The 24,187-nt window shown below is 36.8% G+C and overlaps 1 protein-coding gene across 1 annotated transcript in view; it reads right to left on the reverse strand.

Moving 5' to 3' along the window:
• Nucleotides 1-19,181: 19,181 nt before the first annotated feature.
• Immp2l (inner mitochondrial membrane peptidase subunit 2) overlaps nucleotides 19,182-24,187 on the reverse strand; it is an 852,239-nt gene continuing 847,233 nt past the window's right edge. Inside the window, exon 6 of the mRNA XM_005377314.2 lies at nucleotides 19,182-19,465. Coding sequence (XP_005377371.1) covers nucleotides 19,346-19,465 — 120 coding nt within the window. The 3' untranslated portion in view covers nucleotides 19,182-19,345. The remainder of the gene's footprint in view (nucleotides 19,466-24,187) is intronic.

The raw sequence follows: 24,187 nt of genomic DNA on the forward strand, positions 1-24,187 counted from the left end.
AAATGACAACTCAGAAATGCGAGCTTAAGGGAAGAGTTGGTAAAGGGGGAAGGAAAATATGTAGTTCTGTCTTTGATCTATTTAATTTGGGTTGATGATGAGAACTCCAACTGACCTCATATGTCTAGGAGCATGTAGAACTGGATTGAAGGAGAAATTTCCAGGCAAAGACAGAAGATTATTTGTGCATAATGATCTATTTGAAGATAGAAGTTAGTCTGTCTTTAATTGGGAGGTTTAGCTACAATTTCTGCTTCTCCTAAAAGGTGAAGGAAGTATTTGAGAGGATTAACTTTTTTATCTCTTCAGAGTACCTTTCTGAGGCTGGCACTCAGGAGTAAGTGTCACTTATTCAATTGATATCAGAACACAATGACATGATTCCCTGCAGATATGGGTTCTAGAGCCCCAAATTATTAAGATTTCTGGTTATCTTTCCCATTTTCCCTTAGACTATGAAGGCTAAGAAAATCTCATTATCTTTTGATATCATGCTTCATCTTTAAACATATCCAAAGTCCTAAGTATTGCCTATTCCTGATTTATTCTCCAGGAGCAGTTTTATTTTTAGCTTTGCTTCTCGCAACTAAAAAGTTTAGTTCATTCCCTGAGGAAATGTAACAGCCTTCTCCCTGGGAAAGAAACCTAGAAACATTTGTCCTGAGTGATGTACCCCTAATCTGGCATTTGCACACAGATTCTACTGGACATTTCCAGGGCATTGTTTGACATTCAAAGGTAACACATAAAATTGAGTGTATAGTACCTTTGTCACACATTAAAGTGATGTGAGCCATGCTTGAGCTAAGAGACACAAGGTTTTTGATTTCTCCCATAGCAAGGAATTATATCAGATAACATGTGCTTGGTAATTAACAACCTTTGCGTGGGCATCAATGCCATATAATTAATACACCCAGTGGCACAATTTCAAGGTTGCAGAGTCACATTTTGTGGACAAATCATTTATAATTGTCACTGCTACTACAGCATTGTCTGTTATGCTCTGCTTTATATGGGTATTTCTGTAACAAATTTTAAAGTTGCTAAATGGTTCCTTTAAAATGCAAGTTAATGCTAGTGTGTTTGAGATATTTCTTAGGGGTGATAAGAAAGTAACTTGGTAAAGAATTAAAATAAGAGAGAAGCAAGAATGCTAATAAAACCTTTTAGTTGATGATTTATACCTGTAGAATAACCCTTCCACAGTCGTAAAAACATGGGGATATTTTTAAACAAGTCTGCCAGGTCATTTTACCTTTTTGAATCAGTAGGAATCTAATGAAATGGTACAGTTTAGATGTCTTTATTTGCTTTAGTCTTACTTGCTCACATTATAAGGCACATGAAGATTTCTTCCTTCCTTCATAATTTTTTTTAAGTTGATCTTCATTTCAACCTTGTAAAATATGTACTATACTGAAAATGGAATAGTCAAATGGTGATAAGCATATACCTGTAGAGCTGAATTTTATAAGGCTAAGTAAAAAAAATCTTGGTTCCATTATTCCTTACCTATCTATCTTTCACCATCACTTAACTTTTCTGTTTCTTCATCCATAAAGTGGAGACAACAATGAAATGCCATGTTGAGTTCTTGTTGGAATTAATGTAGGTATCTGACACGTAATATTACAGTTTAGATCTAAAATGTCCTCTTTGTACAGAGAGTCATGCATTGAGAAGTGGCACCTGGTTGGAGGAGGTTGGGGACACACCTAGAAGAGTGTTTTCTTGTTGCTGGTTCTTATTCTATCCCTTTGTTTCTTGGCTGCCCCTGGGTGAGCAGCATTTTTCTGCCACGACTTTCTGCCATTATGTTTCTGCTTTGGGGCAAAACAACCATGGACTGAATCCTCTGAAAACTGTGAGCTAAAATAAGCCTTTCTTCCTTCAGGTTATAGGTATCAGTATCTTGGCTTAGTGATGGGAAATTGGCTAACATAAACAATTTGTATTGAGAGTGAGGCCATTTCTGTGACTGTTTCTGACCATGAAGCTTAGAAACATGTAAAGCTGGCTTGTCAGAGGAGTTTAGAAAGTTTTAAAACACTGTCTAAAGAAGCCCTCAAATGCTGTCAGTCAAGCTGGATGGATGATTTCGGTTGGGGCTCAAATCAGGATGCTCATATGGATGTGCACAGAGGCTCATGAGGTTTCAGATAGGAATAATGATCGTATTGGAAACTGGACTAGAGGCCATGCATGTCTCACTCTTGTAAAAAATTCGTGTTGAGCATAGTGGCACACACCTGTAATCTCAACACTTGGAAATCTGAGATAATAAGATCACTGTGGGTTTAAAGCCAGCCTTGGCTAGGATGTGAGTTCAAAGTCAGCTTGAACTACATAGAGAAATTTTGCCTCAAAATGACAAAAAAAAGAATTTTTTTTAACTCTTGTCCATATCCTAACATTTTGTGTGCAACTAAATTTAAAGTAAATGGACTGATTTGGCAAAAAAAAAATTTACCACTGGCCAATGTTCACACTGTGGCATATATACTTCTGGATGCTGTTAACTAGATTTCTAGTGAGCATGAAGAGAAAATGTAAGGGGCTGGGGATTTAGCTCAGCGGCAAAGCGCCTGCCTGGCAATCACAAGATCGTGAGTTCAGTTCCCGGTACTGGAGAAAAACAAAACAAAAAAAAAAAGAGAGAGAGAGAGAGAAAATGTAGAATAAGAGATGTGAAAAGTTTGGGGTTTCATCAGAAAGGGTCCAGTGAGAACAGTTGCTGAAAAGATTTGCATTAAAAAGAAGCCAAGTACTTTTCATAAGGACAACAGGAAAGACACTTTGAAGACATCTCAGGAAACAAACCCCACTCAGACAAGTTAAAAAGAGGTAAAATGGTCTCCTTTAAAAGCCTTTGTTTTAAAAGAAAAGCCTCAGGATGCCATGCTTATTCAGGAATACCTAGGGAAGAGTTTCCCTGAGTTGAACCATCTAAGCACTCAAATGCCACTGCAGCTCCCAAGGTGGGCAGGTTACTTAAACTGATAGCAGACCTTGCCATTATCAACACTGAGGTGATTTTTCAGGCATACAGAATGCAAAAGTTATGGGGTCACAAAGGCTTCCACTCAGATTTCAGAAGAATGCTGTGAGGCTAGGCAAAAATGTGTCCATCCTTGCCAGGAGTCCATAAGTACATGAAACTAAGAGAGTAAAACCAAAACTGCAGTGGTAACCCCAGAAAGCTGGAGATGCTAGGAATATGGAATATCTACTGAAGAAAACTCCAGGAAGTGAGAAAAACCAGCCCAAGAAAGAGATCATGTGGAGTTTAAAGAGCAAGGCTACAAGAGCAGGGCTGCCCCAGACACTTGGATCTCACCTATCGCCATGTTTGCCAAACTGATTTTCACTCATGCTTTGGCATAATTCCTCCCTATTCTCCCTTTTTGGATTGGAAGTGTTTACTGTGTGCCACTGTGTGTGCTACTGTCTGTTGGAGGTACTGAACTTCCTTTTTGATTTTCACAGAAGCTTATAGATAAGAGTTTGCCATTATTCTCAGAGGAGACTTTGGACTTGGATTTTTCAGCAGTGCAGGGAGTGTTCTTCCTGCAATGCTGGCCAATTCTTAGAGTTGAACTAAACACATTCTGAGTAATGGAATGAACATGAAACTTTTTGGTGGCCAGTGATGTAATAGTATGACTTAGTTCTAAGATGTCCCCCAAATGTCATGTGTTCAGAGGTGGGGCCTGGCCGAAGAGGTGGATCATTGGGACACCACTGAAAAGGTATATTCTTGTAATTGGTTCTTTGTGTCTCTGATTGCTGGTGGACCTGTGGAGAGTAACTTTCCTCTCATATGCCCTTATGTATGCTGTTTCTGCCATGAAACCAACCAACCATGGACTGAATCCACTGAAAACCATAAGTCAAAATAAGCTTCTCCTCCTTCAAGTTGTGGATGTCAGGTATTTTGTCCCAGCAACAAGAAAGTGACTAACACACATAATAATTACTTAAAATTAGCTTTTATTCTATGATCAGTTTGCAGATGAGATAATAGATTTAGAGAGGTACTGCAGTTTTCCCAGGATTATACTGCTAGCAAGTGACTGACCTGGAATTTAAATACAGGTATCTCTGACTCTGGAGGCCAGACTCTTAGATCTGCATCATACTTTAGAAAAGAATAGAAGAGGACAGTTCTCATGCAGGATGACTAAGGGGACCAGCATCAATATTGAATGATAATCTTCACATTGATACATATTTATAATTTTATGGAAAAGAACTATTTTGATTGCCTAGATTTTAGTAGGTTGGGTGTCTAGGCTAACACTAAAATAAACCTGACTGTTATTAATACCAAACTTAAATAGTTTTTCATTAAATACCTTTCTTGAAGCACAGAGCCAGACTATAGTCACTATGCTCTTTTGCTCTTAGAAGTGCTATATAACTGAATTTTGGCCAATGAACGGTGGGCAATCCACTTGCTTGTTAACAGGAGACAATATTTAATTGGCCATTTCTACTTTTTCAAGTGAAAAAGGCAACTGATTTTTATATACAAAATCTTCTAGGTTTTTATTAGTATATGTTTGCAGAACATAACGTTTACATTCATCCTGTGGAATTGGGACATGTACGTAACACATTTAATTCCTTTTTTCATCCCCTTTTCTTCCACTCTCTCTTCCCTCTCTTCATTTCATGATCCTCTTCCTGTATGTTATAGTTTGTGTCTGATGCCCCCCCCAAGTCTCAAGTAGTCATGGGGGGCGCTTCTAGAGTTTATGATTGATTCATGGGTGTGAGTGCAGGGTAGTTTGCACACAATGTAAGGGAGGGAAAGAGGCTGCCTGCCGCCCTGCTTCTCTTTTGCTCTTGTTGCTTTAGCTATATTCCCCCACCATGAATAGTTGCTCTCTGCCTTGGAGCCAGCACACTATGAACCAAAACCTCCACAAACTGTGAGCTAAATAAACCTTTCCTTCCTTAATTCTGAGTGTCAGGTATTTTGTCTCAGCAACAAGAGAAAAGTAACTGAGACACATCCTTCCTTCTTCTACTTTGCTCTTTATTTTTAATTTGTGTTTCTCACATGAGAGAAACCATACGACATTTAAACCATATGACATTTCCAGTTCCCTACAAATGGCTCATGTTTATCTTTATGGCAGAGTAGTACTTCCTTATGTATAAATAACACATATTTCTTATCCATTCAACCGTTGATGGATACATAGCCTGCTTCCAATTTTTAAAAGTAGAAAATCAATTCTTTTTCACATTGACCTGGAGTTTCTCAAACTATGACATAAATTCTTAGATCATGATATATACTTTGGAGGCTTTGTGCAGAAATCAATCCTAACTCATGTAGTCCAAATTAGAAAAATGGTTTAACGACTGTCAATATGATCAATGTTTTCTGAGAGATAAATACTAGTAATTAAAATGATTAATCTCTATGTGATTGATGTTATGGATTGTATCTAGATGTCCCCCCAAAAAAACCTCATGTGCTCATAGTGGGGTTTTGGGGAGGTGACTGGATCATAGGTGTGCAATACTAGATTAAAGATATGATAACTGAATCAATCTACTGATTGGTTTACTCTGGTTCTCAGTGTAGCAGAACAGATTTACTGAAGACAGAACCCCAACCCTGGGTGTGAATGGCACCAATCAATAGGCTTGTAGCCTACATGGAATGTAAAGGAAGAGATGGGAGGCAGGGTCACCACTTGATCCTCTCTGCCTGCAACACCATGGGCTGTTTCTCCTCTTCCATGCCCTCTGCCATGCCACCCTGCCATGGAGCCAGCCAACTATGGACTGAAACTTCTACAAACTGTGAGCCAAAATAAAATTTTCCCTTTGAACTTTGAGTGTCAGGTATTTTGTCCCAGCAATGAGAAAGTAACTAAGACAACTGACATGAGATAATTTTTACAAATGAATAAAAATGCAAAAATATATATCGCATGCATTAATTACCAGATAATTATCTTAGGTATTTGCTAATAAAAGGAATCACAAGACAGTTCAGAGTTACAGAACAGCCTAATCATAGGCAACAGTTTCAATGCACCAATAATAGAAAGATGTGCATCGAAAGAGATCAGGAGATCTCAGGCTGAGGCTTCCATTCTTGAGTTGCAAGGATGCACATTATCTCCAAGTCTGGAACTACTACCTGCATGACAGTATGTGAAGCACCTCTCTATTAGGAAGTGTAAATCTGTTCATGGATATCTCTTATAATGAGTTGGTCACCTAGACACTTTACTGCTCATGACAGCCTTAACAAATAAAAAATCTCAGGTGCTACTAGAACCAGGTACAAACCATGTAGTTATGTTGCCCCAAAATACTTGAAATATAATTTTTTTCAACTAAAATCTTCTACAGGATTGTTCACGAGGCACTGACATATTCCAAAGTACATAAGGATAAGAACATATACTCAGTCCAGCTGAGATTAACATATGCTGCTATCTCCTTAATGTAATTTCAACTTTCTATAAATTCTCTAAGATGGAACAATGGTGTGATTTAATGGGATTATACAGGAGCTATACTGCTTTTAGAAAAATAACTTGATATAATGGTAAACTCTCATGTTGTTCCATAATAATATGACCCACAATGACCAGAAGAATTTAGGAGTTTCCAATTGGAAGGATGTTCTTGTCCTCAAACTACATGGAGATTAGGTTACAGACAGGAAAAAGAACATGTTATTCTTACCAAGTAGCTTTTTGCTGATACGTGTATGAAAGTGAGGCTGCTGGCCGGTTGTAGTGATTAGGGTCACGGCAACTCTGGGGTTAAGATGGTAAATACATATCTATGCCAAAATGGTGACTAAATTGTTTATAATACCTTCTCTGAGTTTCTGGACTGTGTTCCAATGAGTTTCCATCTAAAGAAGTCCATAAGCAGTTAGGATATGAAAGCCCTACCATTACATTTTAGCAAATATACCTCAAAATGAACTATTTAGCTGAATATACATGTATATACACATATTTCTCATAGCAATAGATTCTGCATAGTAACAGTCTCTCTAGACTAATTAGCACATTTACTATTACAGACATTTGAAACACACAATATTCTACAACTTTTCATTAATAATCATTAAATGTAAAGAGTAAAATTTTACCAGAAATGTATATTTTAATGAGTCATATAAAGCTTTATTTTTATGCATCCATGGACAAATAAATATGAGCAAAATGGTACAAGTTTCACCACCAATTCTATTTTTCATTTCCATGTGTGTAAAGATTTTCTCACATAAAAAGTGGATGGGACCGAAAACTTTTATATAAAGGAAAGCCATTCTTTGAATACCCAAGTTATAGGTGAAAGATCACATTATGACCTACCCTTAAAAACAACTGACAACTCAATTACGTCTTTCTTCAAATTTGTTGAAACCAAAGCATTAGAAATGACTACAATTTCAAAAAAATTTGAAGCTAGCTATTAGAGTCATTCACTTGCTCAACACCTAACAATTTCCTTCTTAAAAAATTATCTGGCCCCTAGATTTTACAATATGTGGGAATACACTCTACTAAGATTAGAATTTGGAAAAGTATGTTTTCTTTATATATGAAGGAATAAAGTGAGTAGATTGATTTTAGAAGTTCCTGAATGGAAAAGTATTCCTCTAAAAGTACATGGGGCCCATACCTGCTGGAAACTCATCATGTACTTGCAGAGATATCCCTTCCCAAGAACGAAGAAAGCAGCTGCTGAAAACAATCAGAGCAGAACTCCTTGCTCCTACCTGAGTGTCTCTAACCAATGCCCAGTTTGCGAATCCATAATTTTCTCTATTTTTAGAAAATGACCCACAGGGCAGTGTGACAGTGATTCATGGTGGAATATCACTGAAAGAAAGGAAAGATAGTGAGTTTTTAAAACTGGATCAGCACAGGGTTCCTACCTTTCCCCTAACACTCACCACCAACGTGACAGTGGGCAAATTATTTAACTTCTCTGAGCCTCAACCCTCTCCACTATATAAAAGGAACAGCAACTTACCTTTAAGTATTGTAGGCAAGGTTAAAGTGATAGATGGAAGTCGCTTAGCATAGTATCTGATACGTGGAAATTATTCGGTAAATATTGGCAGTGGCTACTGTCATATGATCATGATCATAATTTTACAAACCAGAATTATTCCTTGTTAGTTGCCACTACACAGCACCATAGTGTCACGGTGAAGAGCAGGGGCTCAACTTCTTCACTGTGCCCCGCACTGGAAACAATCGCGAGAGAAAACACTGACTGGAAGCATCTAAGAGAACTCAGTGTGGGAGCCAGCAACACCCAGCTCACCCCAAGACTTTTTTCTCAGAGAATATTAGAAGTAATGAGAAACCAAAAATTCAGATTAAAAGTCCAAAATATTTAAATTATCTCATCCATTAGACATATGTCTGGCCATCATATAATTTTAGTAATTTGATCTCATTTACAAGATTTAAGGACCTTACTTTAAAAATCGCATGAAAATTAAATTCAATAAAAATTAATGTATACTTATTTCTACCTGATTTAATGATAAAAATTAGGTTTAGCTGTAAAGGTCTCCAAATTTGATTTAAAGTATAGGTGGCTACAGCAGGAAAATGAAGAAGATGTAAAATACCTCATGATTTTAAGTACAGTGAGGCACTTAAATTTAGAGACTACATGAGAGCTAAGGGAAATCCATTTCTTTAATTATAACCTCATCAGAAGTATGTTAATCAAATGATCACAGTACATGAAGGATTTAGATCTTTAAATGCCAAAATGCAGGATTAATGCATAGAATCACAGGATTATTCGGTAACAATTTGTGTGAAAATGATAACCACTAATGATCAAACAAAGCTGCGAGGACTTTTTGAAAGGAAAAGTAAACTCCATCTGTCATTTGTTGCTTTCATGATTAATAAAAGGATATTGCATATCCGTGTGATATTGCAAAGTAACCCCCTGAAATGTAAATTTTGATTAGATTAGAAATGTGTAACTGTCATTCTGTTAGAAACTAAACAGCCAGGAGTATAAAGAGAAACTGTACACAGACATGGTAGTGGCTATTTTAGAAAAGAACATGCCCATGATTGTCTACCAGGGTTTAAACTTGAGATTCAAGATGGATCTCTCCAAAGCATCCACATTTTGCCACTTGCCAATACATATATGAAGATCAGAGGGAAAACACATATTAGCCAAATTTTGACTATACTAAATATGAAATGAGTATATTCTACCATGATATAACCAGCATAAGTTTGACTGCCTTCTTAGCTCATACAGTTGCTTTATTTTTCTAATACATTTTCAAAAGACACTAACTGATCAATAAAGAGACCTTAATCAGTCCCCCAAAAGTTTCTCCAACTTCTATGGTAAAATAGCTCCGCTAAAAACTCTTTCTTTAAGGGGATTAGTTGAAACAGTATTTTCAGAAGTACAAAGGTCACATACAACGATACATATCTTACACCAGAATGCAAGTGTGAGAATAGCCGCTGACATAGATTTTATGAAAGCATGTTATTGCTATTCAAAGTTTTATCAAAAATGCTCATTTCATTGACCTATAGAAATTTAGAATTGTTTTTAAACAGAAAAAGACTATATATTCCCAGGAAGCCTGCTGAGCATGGTGAGGATGGAGCGGATAACTTGGCAACCTCTGAAAAGAAATAGAATCTGACTTGTGAATTACAATGAGGAATGGAAAGGGTGGCTAAGGCAAGATGATGCAAGTACAATGGCTCACTGTACAGTACAAAGAGGAGAACAGGCAGCTTCTTGCTAAAAGTTCTCCTGAACCTGTGTGCACTGAGATAAATGACATCTGCAAGGACTTCTGGGAAGATGCTAGAACGAATGTGCCAGGAATGCTACCCAACTACTCTTATATTCAGCATCATTTTTCCTAAAAATCAATAGACTCCAGAATGCACCTCCTCTCCACTAATAGATTTCCTGTGATTTCTCTCAACTTATCTTCGTTTCACTGATCTGATTTGTAAGAAATATCCTGTCCAAATTATTTTTAAAAATCTAATTTTTTGTCATTTTAAAATAAGTAAAATTTTAAAATATCAGTTAATGGCTATTTAAAATCTATGAAGTATTATTTAATACTCATATTTTCCTTTTGGACAAAATATAAAAGCATCAACTTTTCCCTTCCCATCCACAAACTGAAAGGAAGGAAGAAAGGGCAGGAGGGAGAGAAGGAAGGAGAGGACAAAAAGAGGAAACCCAGAAAACAATGCTCTAAAATGTTCTTGTCGTACATTGTACCTATCCATCTGCTATTGCTATAAATGACTCAGAGTTCTAGGGACTGAGCAGTCCAAGTGAAACACGTAGTGAAAGCCTGCTTACAGTGTTATATACAATGTCAGGAGGACATCATGGTGACACGGAGTAAGCTTGGCAGAGAGAGAGCTCACTTCTATAACAAAGTGACTTTCACAGAACCCATTAGTCTACTAATGAGTTAACCTATTAATGCATGAATGGGATGGACTGATCACCTTCCAAATGTCCCACCTCAATTCCCATTCACATAGGAATTTCAGGATTAAATTTCCAACATACCAAATACATCTTTAATATTTATGTTCTATATCACTCTTTATGATTAGACAAGAACTAATGAATTGAAAGAACAAATATGTAAAAATAAGATCCATAAATAAACAATTACCCCATCTTCTGAATCCTGTCTGCCCCCTCTGCCCACTTTACATTTAGTAGGAACTGTGGTAGGGAAGACTATCATATATGAATTAATATTAATAATATAAATCAAAATTACTACATTTTAGCTTTAACTTCTCCTTATCCCTCCTGATATTCCCTCCATACTTCTAACTCTAAACTAAGTTTCTGGTACATAATAAGCATTCACATGTGAGTTGAGTGATGACTTTGGCCTGAGTTTCCATAAAACCAAAAAGATGGGGAACAAAAGCAAGAATAAACTTAAGTTGAATATCTGCCAGATATGATTCTTTTGATTATCTGGAATTATATCCACATTTATATGGATATCAACATCATTCCTACAATTTCATAAATAATATGTATTAAAGAAAGGAGTCCAATAGGCTGTTCTAGATTCAATTCTATAGAAACATGCTAATGTGTCATGCCAACATATTTTCTTGTGATGACTGTACTATGCCTTTAAAATGTATACAAGATTCTGGACCTCACAATAGAGTACCTTTGGAACAACTTTCCTATCAAGTACAATTTAACAGTCTCAGGAATTTGAGTGAGCCTATTAAGGACATCTAAAATGAAGAATTGGCCCATTTTTCTCTTAAAATATTTGCCAAAGCTAGTGAAGCAGCTGAGACACTTAGAAAGTGAGAATATGGCAGCATCAATAAGAAGGAAGGACCCTGGTAAATATTATAAATTGAGACCCCAAAATGTTACATACTGGGATGGTGAGCAACAAAATAAAATTCTACTCAGAAGTTAAGGCATAATAAGTTGATTATATCTCTAAATAGGCTCAAATTATTTATAAAATTTATCGAATGTAATTTTTTGGAACTGAATTTAAAATATATGTATATAAAATTATAAGAATTGAAAAAATTCCAGGAGAAAAATAATGAGGACAAACATATGAGAATTCTAAATATTGAAGTAAACACGCAGATAGTTTAACAGATCAAGTGAAATTCTACAACTGAAAAATATAATAGTTGAAATCTGTGCCCCAAGGGATGATTTAATAACTATTTAGGCACAAGTGCTGAGAGAATTTGTGTCTTAGAAAAGATTTCCAGACAGAAGCAGTGAGTAAACAAGAATTTTAAAAAGGAAAATAAAAGGTCAAGAGAGTAGACGTATGCTTTGTGCAAAGTTAAGAGAGTGGGAAAGACAAAATGGCAAAACAAACTTTGATTAGATAATGGATAAACAATGCCCAAACTGATGAAGAACAGTTAGTCATATACTCAAGAATCATCAAGAATGCCAAGCAGACAAAAAGCACAGAGGAAATCATACCTGGATATCTGTCCTCTTTCAGAAATACCACTGAAGTTTGCAATGGACCAATTTTTCCACAGGGAACAATTATCTGCATAGGGTAATACATTGCACAACTACTTGAACTCTTCTAGAGTGAAAAAAAATAGGCAGAGACTACAATGGCTGTGTCACTGAAAGAAGGGAACCAACGTGTGTGAGATCTACAATGATACAGCTTTTTCCTTAAGGAAGATCTTGATCCTTCTCTCTCTTTCTCTCTCTCTCTCTTTCCCACACACAAAATTTAGCTCATATAAATGATACAAATGGATTTCACTGTGATAGTTCCACATATATAATATTTATAGTATTGTATTTTCATATATAGTATATTGTTTTCACTTTCCCTAATACTCTTTCTGCCCTCTGTCTCCCCACCTTCCTATCATCCCCTTCCCCTAACCTAATAGTCCTGTGAGGGTGCACTATAGCTCCTATGACACAGGGTAGCCAAGATCAAAAGACCGTCTTATTTGCCTGAAGCAGCAGAAGCTAGAGCTGGATTGACAGTAACTGAAGATTAGAAGAAAAGCTAGGAAAGAGGATCCTGAGGACAGCTCCCCAAATCTGTGCATAATTCCCTCTTAAATCCTGAGCTGAGCCCTCCATGCCACATGGATAGGAGAGATTTCAAGGAGCCCAAGGAAAGCAATAGCTAGAATTATGAATGTGAATCAGGGATTTCAGCCACTGTACCCCACTGGAGAAATAGATTTGTTGGAATACTATCAGGTTAGAGGGAGTTGCTACATACTGCGGGCTTTCCACTGAAGGTCCAGAAGGGCTATACTTTAAAAGATTATATCCAAGGACTAAGGGAAAATGCAGCTCTTTCCCAGTTAAGTATAAAGCTAAAGTTTAAGGTGACTTTTACTTCCATAGCAAAACAAAGTTTAGTGTTCTTCCGATGAAACGGTAGAAAAAAGGACCCTCCATAGTACATCACTTCAAATTTCTTGTATGTATTATTTTAAAAAATCACTAAACATGCAAAGGAAGAGACATAGAGAAGGATGGCTATAAATAAGAGAAATAATAGTCAATAGAAATGAATCCTCAGATAACCCTGAAGCTGGGATTTGCAGAATGATCTTTTAAAGTTACTAATTCTCTATATGGCAAAAAAAATTAAAAGAAAGATGGTCATCCTACATACGCAGAGGGGGTATCTGAAAAAAGGAATAGAAAAAAATTCTAGAACTGAAATATACAATATCTGAAGTAATAAATTCATTAGTTAGGGTTAGCAGGAGGTAAAAAATGGTAGAAGAAATAATCAGTGATCTTGGGACAGAACAATATTAATTATTCAATCTGAAGTACAAAAAGATTTTTAAAATAGGTCCTCAGTAGCCTGTGAGATAAAACAAGCAGTTAATAAATACATAAAGCAATCCCAGAGGAAAAAGAACGCTAAGGAAAAATTTTTGAGAAAGTGATGACTGCAAAATTCCCAAGCTTGGTTTTAAACATCAATTTACAGACCCCAGCAACTCACCAAACGTGACATAGGGTTCAAAGAAAACCACAAGTAGACACATGATAGTCATACTGTACATCAAAGGCAAGAAAAATAAAATCCTTAGAAACAAACACATAAAAGGAGTTGTAGCATCATCAGTGAAAAAACAAGAAAACTTAGCAAAACAGAGAAAGCCAGAAGATAATAGAATATTTTATGTAAAATAGTAATTGCTAAGCTAGAAGTCTAAAGTCACTGAAAATATCTTTTAAAAATACATGCTGAATACTCCTCACACAACCAAAAAACTGAGAGAATGAATCATTAGCAGACCTTCATCAAAGAAAATACTTAAGGGACTTCCTCAGGCACAAGGAAATTAATCCCAGATGGAGACATGAAAGAGAAATTAACAGCAAATACGTGCGTAAATTTTTAAAGTACTGATGGTATGAAACAATATATTGTGGAGTTTAAAATACATGTACAATGTTTAAGTGGCAAAGGTGGCCCAAAAGGCAGTGGATGATATGTGTCCTTCAAGTGACTTGAAGTTACACCATCATCTATACGAAGAGAAATTAAGAACATGCCATGATGTGAATGTTTGTCTCCCCCGGAATTCATGGAGAAATTTTCACTCTCAAGGGAATGGTGCTAGGAGTTGGAGATTTTGGCAAGTGACTAGATCAGGAGGCAGAGCCCACAGGAATGAAACTACGGCCCCTGTACAGAGGGCTGGAAGAGCTCGTTAGCCCGTTCTGCCATGTGAGGTTATGTGAGAAGACCATCAGGCTATGGAAGATGAGGGCTCTCACCAGACAATGACATTGCAGGCACTTTGATTTTAGATTTCTAAACTTCCAGAACTCTAGGACATATAATTTTCTTATTTAGCAGCCTAAGGTATTTTGTTAAAGCAGCTCAAAATGTCGAAGACAGAACACTGTTTCCATTAGAGATAGAAAATATAGACTTCTATTTTGATTAAAATGAGGATTTTCTATATATCTTAATTCTCAATGGAATCTTATAAATATATACATATAAAACATTTATATGTATGATTTGTTTTATATGTAGTATGGTTTCTTGTCTGTATTTTGGCAATATATAATGTATGTATATACAAGTATGTATCCATAATATACATATACAAACAATTGTTTTTAGGGGTAGGGAGCTGATAAGGATTTTAGAACATATTAGCAAGCTTGGATCGTTATTAATTTCTCACAGGTCTGTAATATTATTACACTGTTATTTATATAAAGTAATAAAAACACTTTAAATATGAACCAAAATAGAGTATTTTCTTGGAGCAACCGGTGCTGCCCTGGTCCTAAGTGAAGCATTTGCAGAGATGAGATATAAGCCCTGAAGCTATGGGTGGCCAACGCTTTGGTCCCAGATTCAGAGGAGAATATCTACTAGCTCCCGAGTTGAAACAACTGGATGAGAAAGGCTATCCTTGCAGCATAAAGCTCCTCTGCCCAAAAATATGTAGTACTCTGAGTCCACGGATTCTCCTAAATTCTGAACAGCAACACAAATTAGCAATCAGAGTTAACTAATGATAAAAAGACAAAGTATGACCATGGGAATATTTGTATGACATGGATTTTTAAAAATCATGTCATAAAAACTTCAAAGAAATTACTTCTCTACAGTAAAGTTGCTACTTGAAAAATAAGAAAACTTTAGAAACCAGACATTCTGTCTGCTTAAAGTGCTAAAATAGTATGTTACATTTAAAAGAAACAGCAAGATAAAAACATAAGTAAACAAAATCTGCCAGAAAATAAATATTCAATAGTAAAATGCATATTCATGTTTTAGAACAGTAAATTAGTGATAGACTATTTTGATAAACATGTCCATGTCCAGAATGCAGACTAAACTATGAAACAAAGAAATAACACAATATATTTTAGGATATACACATGGAAGATCCAAAAATGAGAATAGTAAGACAAGTTCAAAGAAAGTAAATAGAACAGGACTGCAATATAAGAACAGAGAATCTAATCTGGGAGTGGCAGTGTTGGTGAGATGTGAGACAATGTTCTAGTCACTGCACTAACGTTAATTTACCAATTTATCAGATTTGTGTTCTTTTGTTTTGTTTTGTTTGAGATAAATTCTGACTATGTAGCCCATGCTGGCCTTAAATTTGCAGTGATCTTCCTGCCTCTGTCCCCAGAGGGCTGGGATAACAGGAATGCACCGCCATGCCTGACTGCCATGCTGTTCTAACAATACAAATTACATGCATTTTGCCTTCTAGCTGGCACAGAATAACGAAGTGACATGGGGTAATGGCAGGGAGGTGTCATTGGGGAAATAAAGCAGCATAGAAGGATAGAAAGTGACAAACAGGTCCTGGCTACTTTGGAAAGAGGACCAGGGAATCCCCATGAGGAGGTAATTTTGAGCAGAGATCCGAATGAAGGCGGAGAGGGAATCTCTAGGTACATGTAGATAGGTGGGTATAGACTAGGAAGGTAGACACAAATGTAAATATTTTTGTACCCTGAAAGAATATAAATGAAAATTATCCTTTAAACATTTCCATTTGTAATCATAGAGTCATATAATGGAAAATTACATAAACCATGTAATTGAATTAACAATACTGAAACTTTTTGCACTCCATTGCAAAAGCCAATCTCTTCTCTCCTGCCCAAAATAATATCTATAGCATGATTTGAAGTTTTTCTTTAAACCTTTTTTTCTGACCATATGAATTCAATAACTATGTGAGGCAAATGTGACATACCAATTTGATAGTTTAGTATACATCTAACTTTAAAAGGTTTTCCACATACAACACAGTTTTATAGAATATGTGTAAAAACTCTGTGGTGACACTCACAAAAAAAGAAAAAAAAAAAAGCAGATCAAATCCTCCCGAGACACAAGCACAACTTTATATCCTGCAAATTAAATGTGTAAAACTTAATACATACACATCCTCCAAACAGTTTGCAGGCAATAAGATTGGAAATGATTCAAATGACTAAAGTAATTTTATGTGGATTGGCTTGTAAGTCACAAAAGGATAACTCTGTTCAGCCTGATTGCTTTGCCCATGGTACTGCTTCTGGTAAGGTAGATATCCCCATTCACCGTCCTGTCTGCCCCGATAGCAGTTATGCCACGCTCCGTTCCTAATGGTAAATTGCCTGGTACCTGTTGGCCTTTTATTTGTTCCTCTTCCCACCAGTAATTATGAGAACCTTTGCTTTACTCATCTTGATGCTCCATCCTTAACATAATGCTCAGCATTCATATGTTGATGAAGAATTTTACTGTCAATTTTGTGCAACCATGTTATTAAGTTGAGCAAGGTAAAGCCTGTCTTAGGCCAAACTAGTTCACAGCCTAGCTGGAGAGAGAAAATATACATGAACAATTAGTCTACAGTGACGATGTGACAATGCACTCAGGAACGTATATATCAGGCCTGAAGTCACATATGTGAGGAAGTAACTCTTGAGCTGAGTTGCTCAACAAGCATTAAGTGTTAACACCGCAGTGATGTGCCAGATGGCTAAAGAATGCAGGATTGAATAGAAAGAGTATTCACCTCCTCTCCAAAGATTTACAGCATGGAATTAATAGTTTGCATAAGAACTCACAGGTAGTAAATAAAAATAGCAAGGTTGATGGCCAGTTCGCTGAAGTGTTCTAATACTGAAGACTTCTCCACCAGAGGTAAGCAGGAGCTACTCCAGACAGCCCTCCTTTGATAATTATTCTGCCCCCACCCCCTCTTTCATGATCCTCAGACTTCCAGTGTGCTAGCAACTAAATACTCTTGAGCAAAGAATATTTTATATGCTATTCAGGGGGTACTTTGCTTGGGTTAAGGGGATTTTAAAAGTTGAAATAATATTGAAAAGTTGGTAAACAGTAATTAAAGACCAGAGTATGAAATTCTAGTTGGTGAAGACAGGAAAGGGAGTTGAAGAGAAGGGCAATGAAAATCCACTGAAAGATTTATTTATTCATTCATTCATTCATTCATTCATTCATTCATTTATTTGATACAAGGTCTTGCTATGTAGTTCTGGCTTTGAACTTACTATGTAGCCCAGGCAGGCCTTGAAATCGAGGCAACCCTCCTGCCTCAGCCTTCCAACTGCTGGGATTACAGGCATGCACCACCATGCTTGGCTTCCACTGAAAGATTTTAAGCAGATTTGCTTTTTCAAAATAATAACAACCATTGTTAATTCTTACCATCTTGTTTTGAAATCCCATATCTTTTTATTTCTTTGTGTGTTGCTTTGGTTTTGTCTTTGTTGCTATTTTGTTATTGTTTTTTCTCTTTAAAATAAAAAAATTTCTGACCAACGTTAGTATATAAGTGCTCACTGATGCTTGTTCAAAGAGTGATCATGGTGCTAATTATTTACAGTAACCAATGGTCTTGCTATGCATGCTTTTTGCTATTGCCCTTTCTGTTCCTGCTTGTTAATGAGATGGCACCCCCATTTGCACGATGGCTAGTTATTATCTGGGGTCTTGTCTGCTGATGAAACATAAGAGACTAAATGAGCAGACATAATTGATCCAGAGACTTTGTTTAAATCAACACAAATCTTTAACTAAAAAGAGGGGAAAGGAAGGCAGGCTTTGTAAATGCTACAGTCTTCTATGCAGGGAATCTGCTTCCTATTGTTACAAACTGCAGAACCTATTATTCTACTATTACTCCCCTTTGCAACTGGTGCTTTCAGTATTATAGTCTGGGACTCTGGTTGATATGGAGTGAGTTTTGTTTTCCACTTCACTTAGAATTTTTCATCAAATAGTGATTGGATGCTGATAAATAGGTTTACTCACCACCATGAAGAGGTCTGAAATCACTCAGAAGTTTTGAATTACAAAGGGCCAATAAAAAAGGTTTGATTATATGAAAGTACTGATAGAACTGGTTCTCCACTACTTTAATTCCTTATTTTTATAAGAGCTAATGTGTTTGTCATTCATGGTTGTACAATTAGAGGATAATTAAACATCTAAAACAAGGCCTGAACAAATCATTGTTTTATTTTAACATCACAGTTTGCTGTTCGTTCTAACCAGCAGTCATTGCACTGTAGATACTGTCAATTACACTACAGTTCTTATCACTATACATATGTTTTTACACGTACTGTCTTAATAGTTAATGGCAAGTTATTCTCTTTGAGTAATTTTCAAAATCATTTAGCACAAGGGCTAAAGTCAGAACTCAAATCAATAAAATATGTACAACAAATTACCTTTAATTCACCTCTTTCAAGACATTGGAGTGCTAATCAGTTGTAAAGAAGGGTGAATTTCAGTCATTTATAGGAAAATGAGTGTATCTTGAGAACATAGTGCTAAGTGAAATAAGCCAATCATGGAAGGCTATCTCATGGTTTCCCAGACCTAAAATATGAATAATTTAAAGGGCAAATAAAAGTGACATGTTACAAAATAGGGAGGTAGACTCAGTAGGGATGGGAAGACTTGGAGAAGGAGTAAGAGGAAAGGGGTGCTATGTATAGCAACTGCAGTAGTAATTTTTGTTTAAAGAGGACAGGTGCAATATGTTCATGTGCCCAAAGCTCTGCATATATTTTGTCCTGGCAATAAACAACAGGGCATTAAAACTTCACACAAAATCAGATGTCATTTACTACTGTTTAATATTTTTAATTTCCCCTTAAGAATACATGATATAACTGTGTCTCCCACAGCATCATAATGTGAGAGCTCTTCCCCTTTGCAGGTTCCTCTTCTGCACCCCTGCTCCTGTAGCGCCAGTGCCAGCAGCTCAGTTGCACCCGGAAGTCACTCCTCCTCACTCTGCATGGGTGAGCGCTCTGGGGGAAGAAAAGACTCCAATTTCTGCCAGCGCTCTGGAGGCCACAGGATATGTGTTGCGTGGGCATGCAGAAGTCCCAGGGACACCTGAAACAATGAGAAACACAGAGAAAAACAGCACAGCCATGATTTGTAAGGATCATCATTAATATGAAAATCAAATCTGATTCTGGTCTGACATGCCAGGGGAAGACAGAGGTGGTTAAAATCAGCAAATAGTTATGTACCCTTGTACAGGTGTTTTATATGTAAGCACATTTAATCCTTATAAGAACCACTTGAAGTAGGTTTATTGATTCCATTTCATAGATCACAAAACTAAGTCCAGAGAGGTTAAGGAATTTGCCAAAGCCATATAGCTACCAAGTGCTGAAGTCTGCTCTTAGCCTGTTTATATAGACCAGGAAGCATAAATCTAGTTCAGAGTTTGGTTTCAGAACTTCTTACAGAGTTCCTGTATCTTAGAGAAACTTCCTGTATGAAAAAACCCATACAGACCTAAAACTCATACACAAGTTTGTGAAAATTATGTAAATATGTAAAGGGACAAGGGGAGTTACCTCCTGGACGAGCAGCAAGAGTGAGTGGGTAGGTGGGGCTGGCTCCACAGACGGATAGTGCATGGAGTAACATGGAACCGGAACTCTCGGACAGAGGAGGAAACCAGGGCCAAGCCTGACAGCTGGGCTGGGAAGTGAGGGAAAAGTATAGAGAACATGGCAGGTGGGAAAGAACCTCATAAACAGAGATCTGTTAGGAGGCAAGAGAAGGTAAGGGGAAGAAACTCTTGCAGGAGGATTTAAGACTAAGTCCAGAGGTATAAAGGGACCCTTAAACATTTTAGTCTCTGAAGAAATCCGCTTTAGTGAGCAAGGGAATACGGCAGACTGGTGTAAGATGTAGATCAGAGCCCTACCTTCACAGATCACCTTTCAGTGGCCTGCAGTAGGGCCTGGAAGCCTGTGTTTTTCTTTTCCTTGTTACTGTTAATACCAGGCAATATTTTAATGGTATTTAGAAGCTTATAAGACTTCCTTATTTAGCACATATTTATGGAGTAGCAGATGAAATCAGATACCACATGTCCAGTTTATTTATAATTTATTTTCAAATGTTTTCCCCATATATTTTTCATATAAATACAAAATACTGCTTCTGTTAAAGCTCCTCCGTCTATCACCACATGCATTTAAAAAATCAGCTTACCCAGACAGTCAAAGCAGGAGCTAGACATCAGGGAGAGATTTCCATAGATAACCAGAAAATCATTGCGGGTTTGGGGAGTTTAAAGGGGGGTGACCTTAACAAATTGAAATACAAACCAAATAAACTCAAAGAGTAGTAAAAATCCCCTGGGGCTTGATAAAAGATTTCTTCTTCAATGTATTTTGAAAATCAAACTTATAGAAAATTCTAAAGTATGTTGCCAACCAGTTCCACTGACCAAAAGCCAAACAATTATTGACGTTTGGTCGCATTCATTTCTTTCATTGAATGTTTACATATGCATACATACAGGTATATTTTTTCTGAGCTACTTGAAAATTATTGATAGAATGCTGAATTTGCCCCTAAATATTTCAATATGCATCTCTTACAAACTAAGATCCTTTTCTATATGAACCCAATATTATTATTATATTATGCAAGATATTTAATATTAATACATCAGTATTACTTCATATACAGTTGTCTTGGTTACTTTTTTCTTGTTGCTTTTTCTCGTTGCAGGACAAAATATCTGACGCCAAAAATTAAGGAAGGAAAGGTTTATTTCGCTTACAGTTTGTGGAGGTTTCAGTCCATATTTGGCAGATTATAAGGCAGACTGGCACATAGCAGAGAGCTACAGCTCATGGCGGCAGACAACAGCTAAGCAACCAGCATACACCAGGGCAGAATGGGGGAGGAATGGCCTCAAGCACTCTTTTCCTCTCCCTTACATATGCAAACTATCCACCCCTGGGTGGGTGTAGCTCTCACACCCATATTCAAACTCTAAAAGCCTGCCCCATGGCCACTTGAGGCTTTGGGGGGACACACAGACATAAACCATAACAACAGTCCACATTCAAAATTTTCCAATTGTCCCAACAATGTCTTTTTTGGCTATTTTAATTTTTAAATTCACAATGCAATCAAAGATCACAAATTGCATTTGGTGGTCATTAGTTTATTTCCATTTCCACTTAGTTTATTTGAACCTGGTGTCCAAGACAGTTGTCCCACAAAATGTACCATCTCTAGAATTGCCTGATTCATTTATTTCACACATAGATGCAAGATAAATGTTTTGGCAAGAATAAAATATACTTGATATTGTATTTTTCCTTTCTGTCATACTGGGGGACACAAAATGCCAGTTTGTTCCACCGTTGTAATGCTAAGTTTGGTAGTGTGACAAAGGTGACGGAGAATAGATTTCACCATTCATAAACACACCTTTTTACTTCTGTAATTAATAAACAATCTGTGGGATATTCTGAAATGTTAACAGCATTTCACCTCTCAGTTTTATCATGCAGATGGTTCTGTCTTAATTAGCCCTTACCTGGGGGGTTACAAAAACAGTGCTTTTTCTCCATATTTCTTTTATATTTATTAGCTCACATTCCTCTCTAAAAAAAAGTGCTTTCTCTTTCTCAACCCCAAGTACTTGTATTTTAATACTGAGCATTTCTTTTTTAAGTCAAAGTCTATTATTCGCTTTTTTATGTTGGATGCTCAATGTGCTTACCTCGTACCTTGTGACCATTTCACCTGGAGTCAGATATGTCCTTAAAGTATCTTATTCTCTTTTAGCAAGACATATCACTTAGAAAACAAAGTCTGCTACTAGATGTGCGATTGCTCCTGGCTATCAATATTCTACACATCTCAGAGAATAAACAGTACCCAGAGGCCATCCCTCATCGCCTCCATTCTGTATTTTCTTTCCTTTGCCCATACTAAGCTCCCTGAAACACTAACACATTCATTCTTTTATATATTCCTCACACACACACATACACATTAGTTTTAGGATCAAGATAACCACTACCTCAAATAAATTTACTGAGCAAAAATCAAGATTTCTTGGCAATTATTGTGGCCTTTTTATTAGTCTGTTTTGTGTTCGCAGTAACTGAACAACAAAGACTGGTGAGTTATAAAGGGGTTTGTTTCAGCGCATGGTTCTGGAGGTGCACAGCTGAGGAGACACATCTCGTGACCACTGTCCTGGGGGCAGAGTCCTGCTGTGGCAGAGGACATGACAGAAAGACAGCATTGCATGTGCATATGTGACTGACTGGTCTTATAAAGTCGCTGGAATTCTGTCATGGAGAGTTGACCCTCATGACTCCAATCCTAATTGTCCCTGAAAGACTCCCCCTCCGTTCACCACAGTGAGATTAATCCAGTGGACCTTAAACTCCAGCATGAGAAGCAGAGGGGATCAGCAATTTTCAGACGCCAGCAGTTCTTAAAAGACCTCTCATTGTAAGGAGTATAGCAGAGTCCTATGATCCAAGTTAGTTAATTAGAATCAATTCCTTTTTTTTTTCTCTCCAACTTAAGAGGATGCTACTATTTCATATAGAGGTTCTATTGGTTTCTATTTATATTGTTTTAGACTTTGCTTTTGTTACTTTGTTTGATTCAGTATTATTCTCAAATGGATAAACATTTGCGTGGTTCCAAAGTAAACATTATTTGAAAAAGTGTACTAGCCACAATAATGCCTCTTCCCCAAATGCCCACATTCTAACTGCCAGAAGTTGTGACTATTACAAAGCAAAGGGGAATTGAGGTTGCTCATCCGCTGACATTAATGGGAATATCCTGCATGATAAAAGGGACCCAAATTTCAGCACAACGGTCCTCACATGTGAAAGGTAGATAGAATATATTCTAGAACATTCTAAGCACCCATGCTAATAATGTAAATGGACAGGAGATTTCTCTAGGTCTGAATGGTCTTTTCCAGGACCACTGTATTCTTCATCTAGGTTTATTTTAATTTGGGCTCAACTGAATATGACATCACTTGGCCTCAATCTCCTCTACAATAACTCTTTTTAGATTTGATAACTGCTACTCAGTTTCACCTCCAGCCTTTGCTTGTTTTTCCCAAGTTAACTCTTTTCATAAGGATGATTTGCCAATCCTTTAACTTAGCAGGACTCTTGCCAATGTTTGCTTGCTTGCTTAGTTTCAGAGATCAGTTTTGGACTCAGCGATCTAATTCTGTTTTTTTAATCACACTTCTTTTCCTGAAACTAATTTATGGTTCTTTTATTCCAAACATTTATTAAAGATATTACTCTTGCTTCCTGAAAAACATAATCTTCAAAATTATGAATAATGATGAAAGGTCTATCAGATGGATAATATCAATACTTTTTATAAACATGATGTGAAATTGCAAAATCCAGTTTTATTCAAACTACTGAGACTAATAATAGAGAAAAGAGCCTAATCACTAACTTCGTTATCTTGTCATGGATGTTTATTTTTTGTTCATAGGTCTATAGACATGCAAAGACTATAGTGACTATAAAAGGATATGAAAATCCAGAAATATATGAACAGTTTTGAATTAAAAGTTATGCTACAAGGATAGCTTTGACTTCCACACCTGGAGTATTAATTAGGGTTCTCCAGAAAAGCAGAACAGGATGCGTGTATATAAGGAGATTTATTTTAAGGAATTAGCACATGTGATTGTCAAGGCTTGGCAACTTCCACAATCTGAGGGGGAAGGCTGGCAGAGGAAAGACCCAGGGAAAACATGCAGTTTGAGTCCGAAGGCCATCTATGGGTGAACCA

Source organism: Chinchilla lanigera, unplaced genomic scaffold, assembly GCF_000276665.1.
Source record: "Chinchilla lanigera isolate Chin_1 unplaced genomic scaffold, ChiLan1.0 scaffold00009, whole genome shotgun sequence".
Lineage (NCBI taxonomy): Eukaryota > Metazoa > Chordata > Mammalia > Rodentia > Chinchillidae > Chinchilla > Chinchilla lanigera.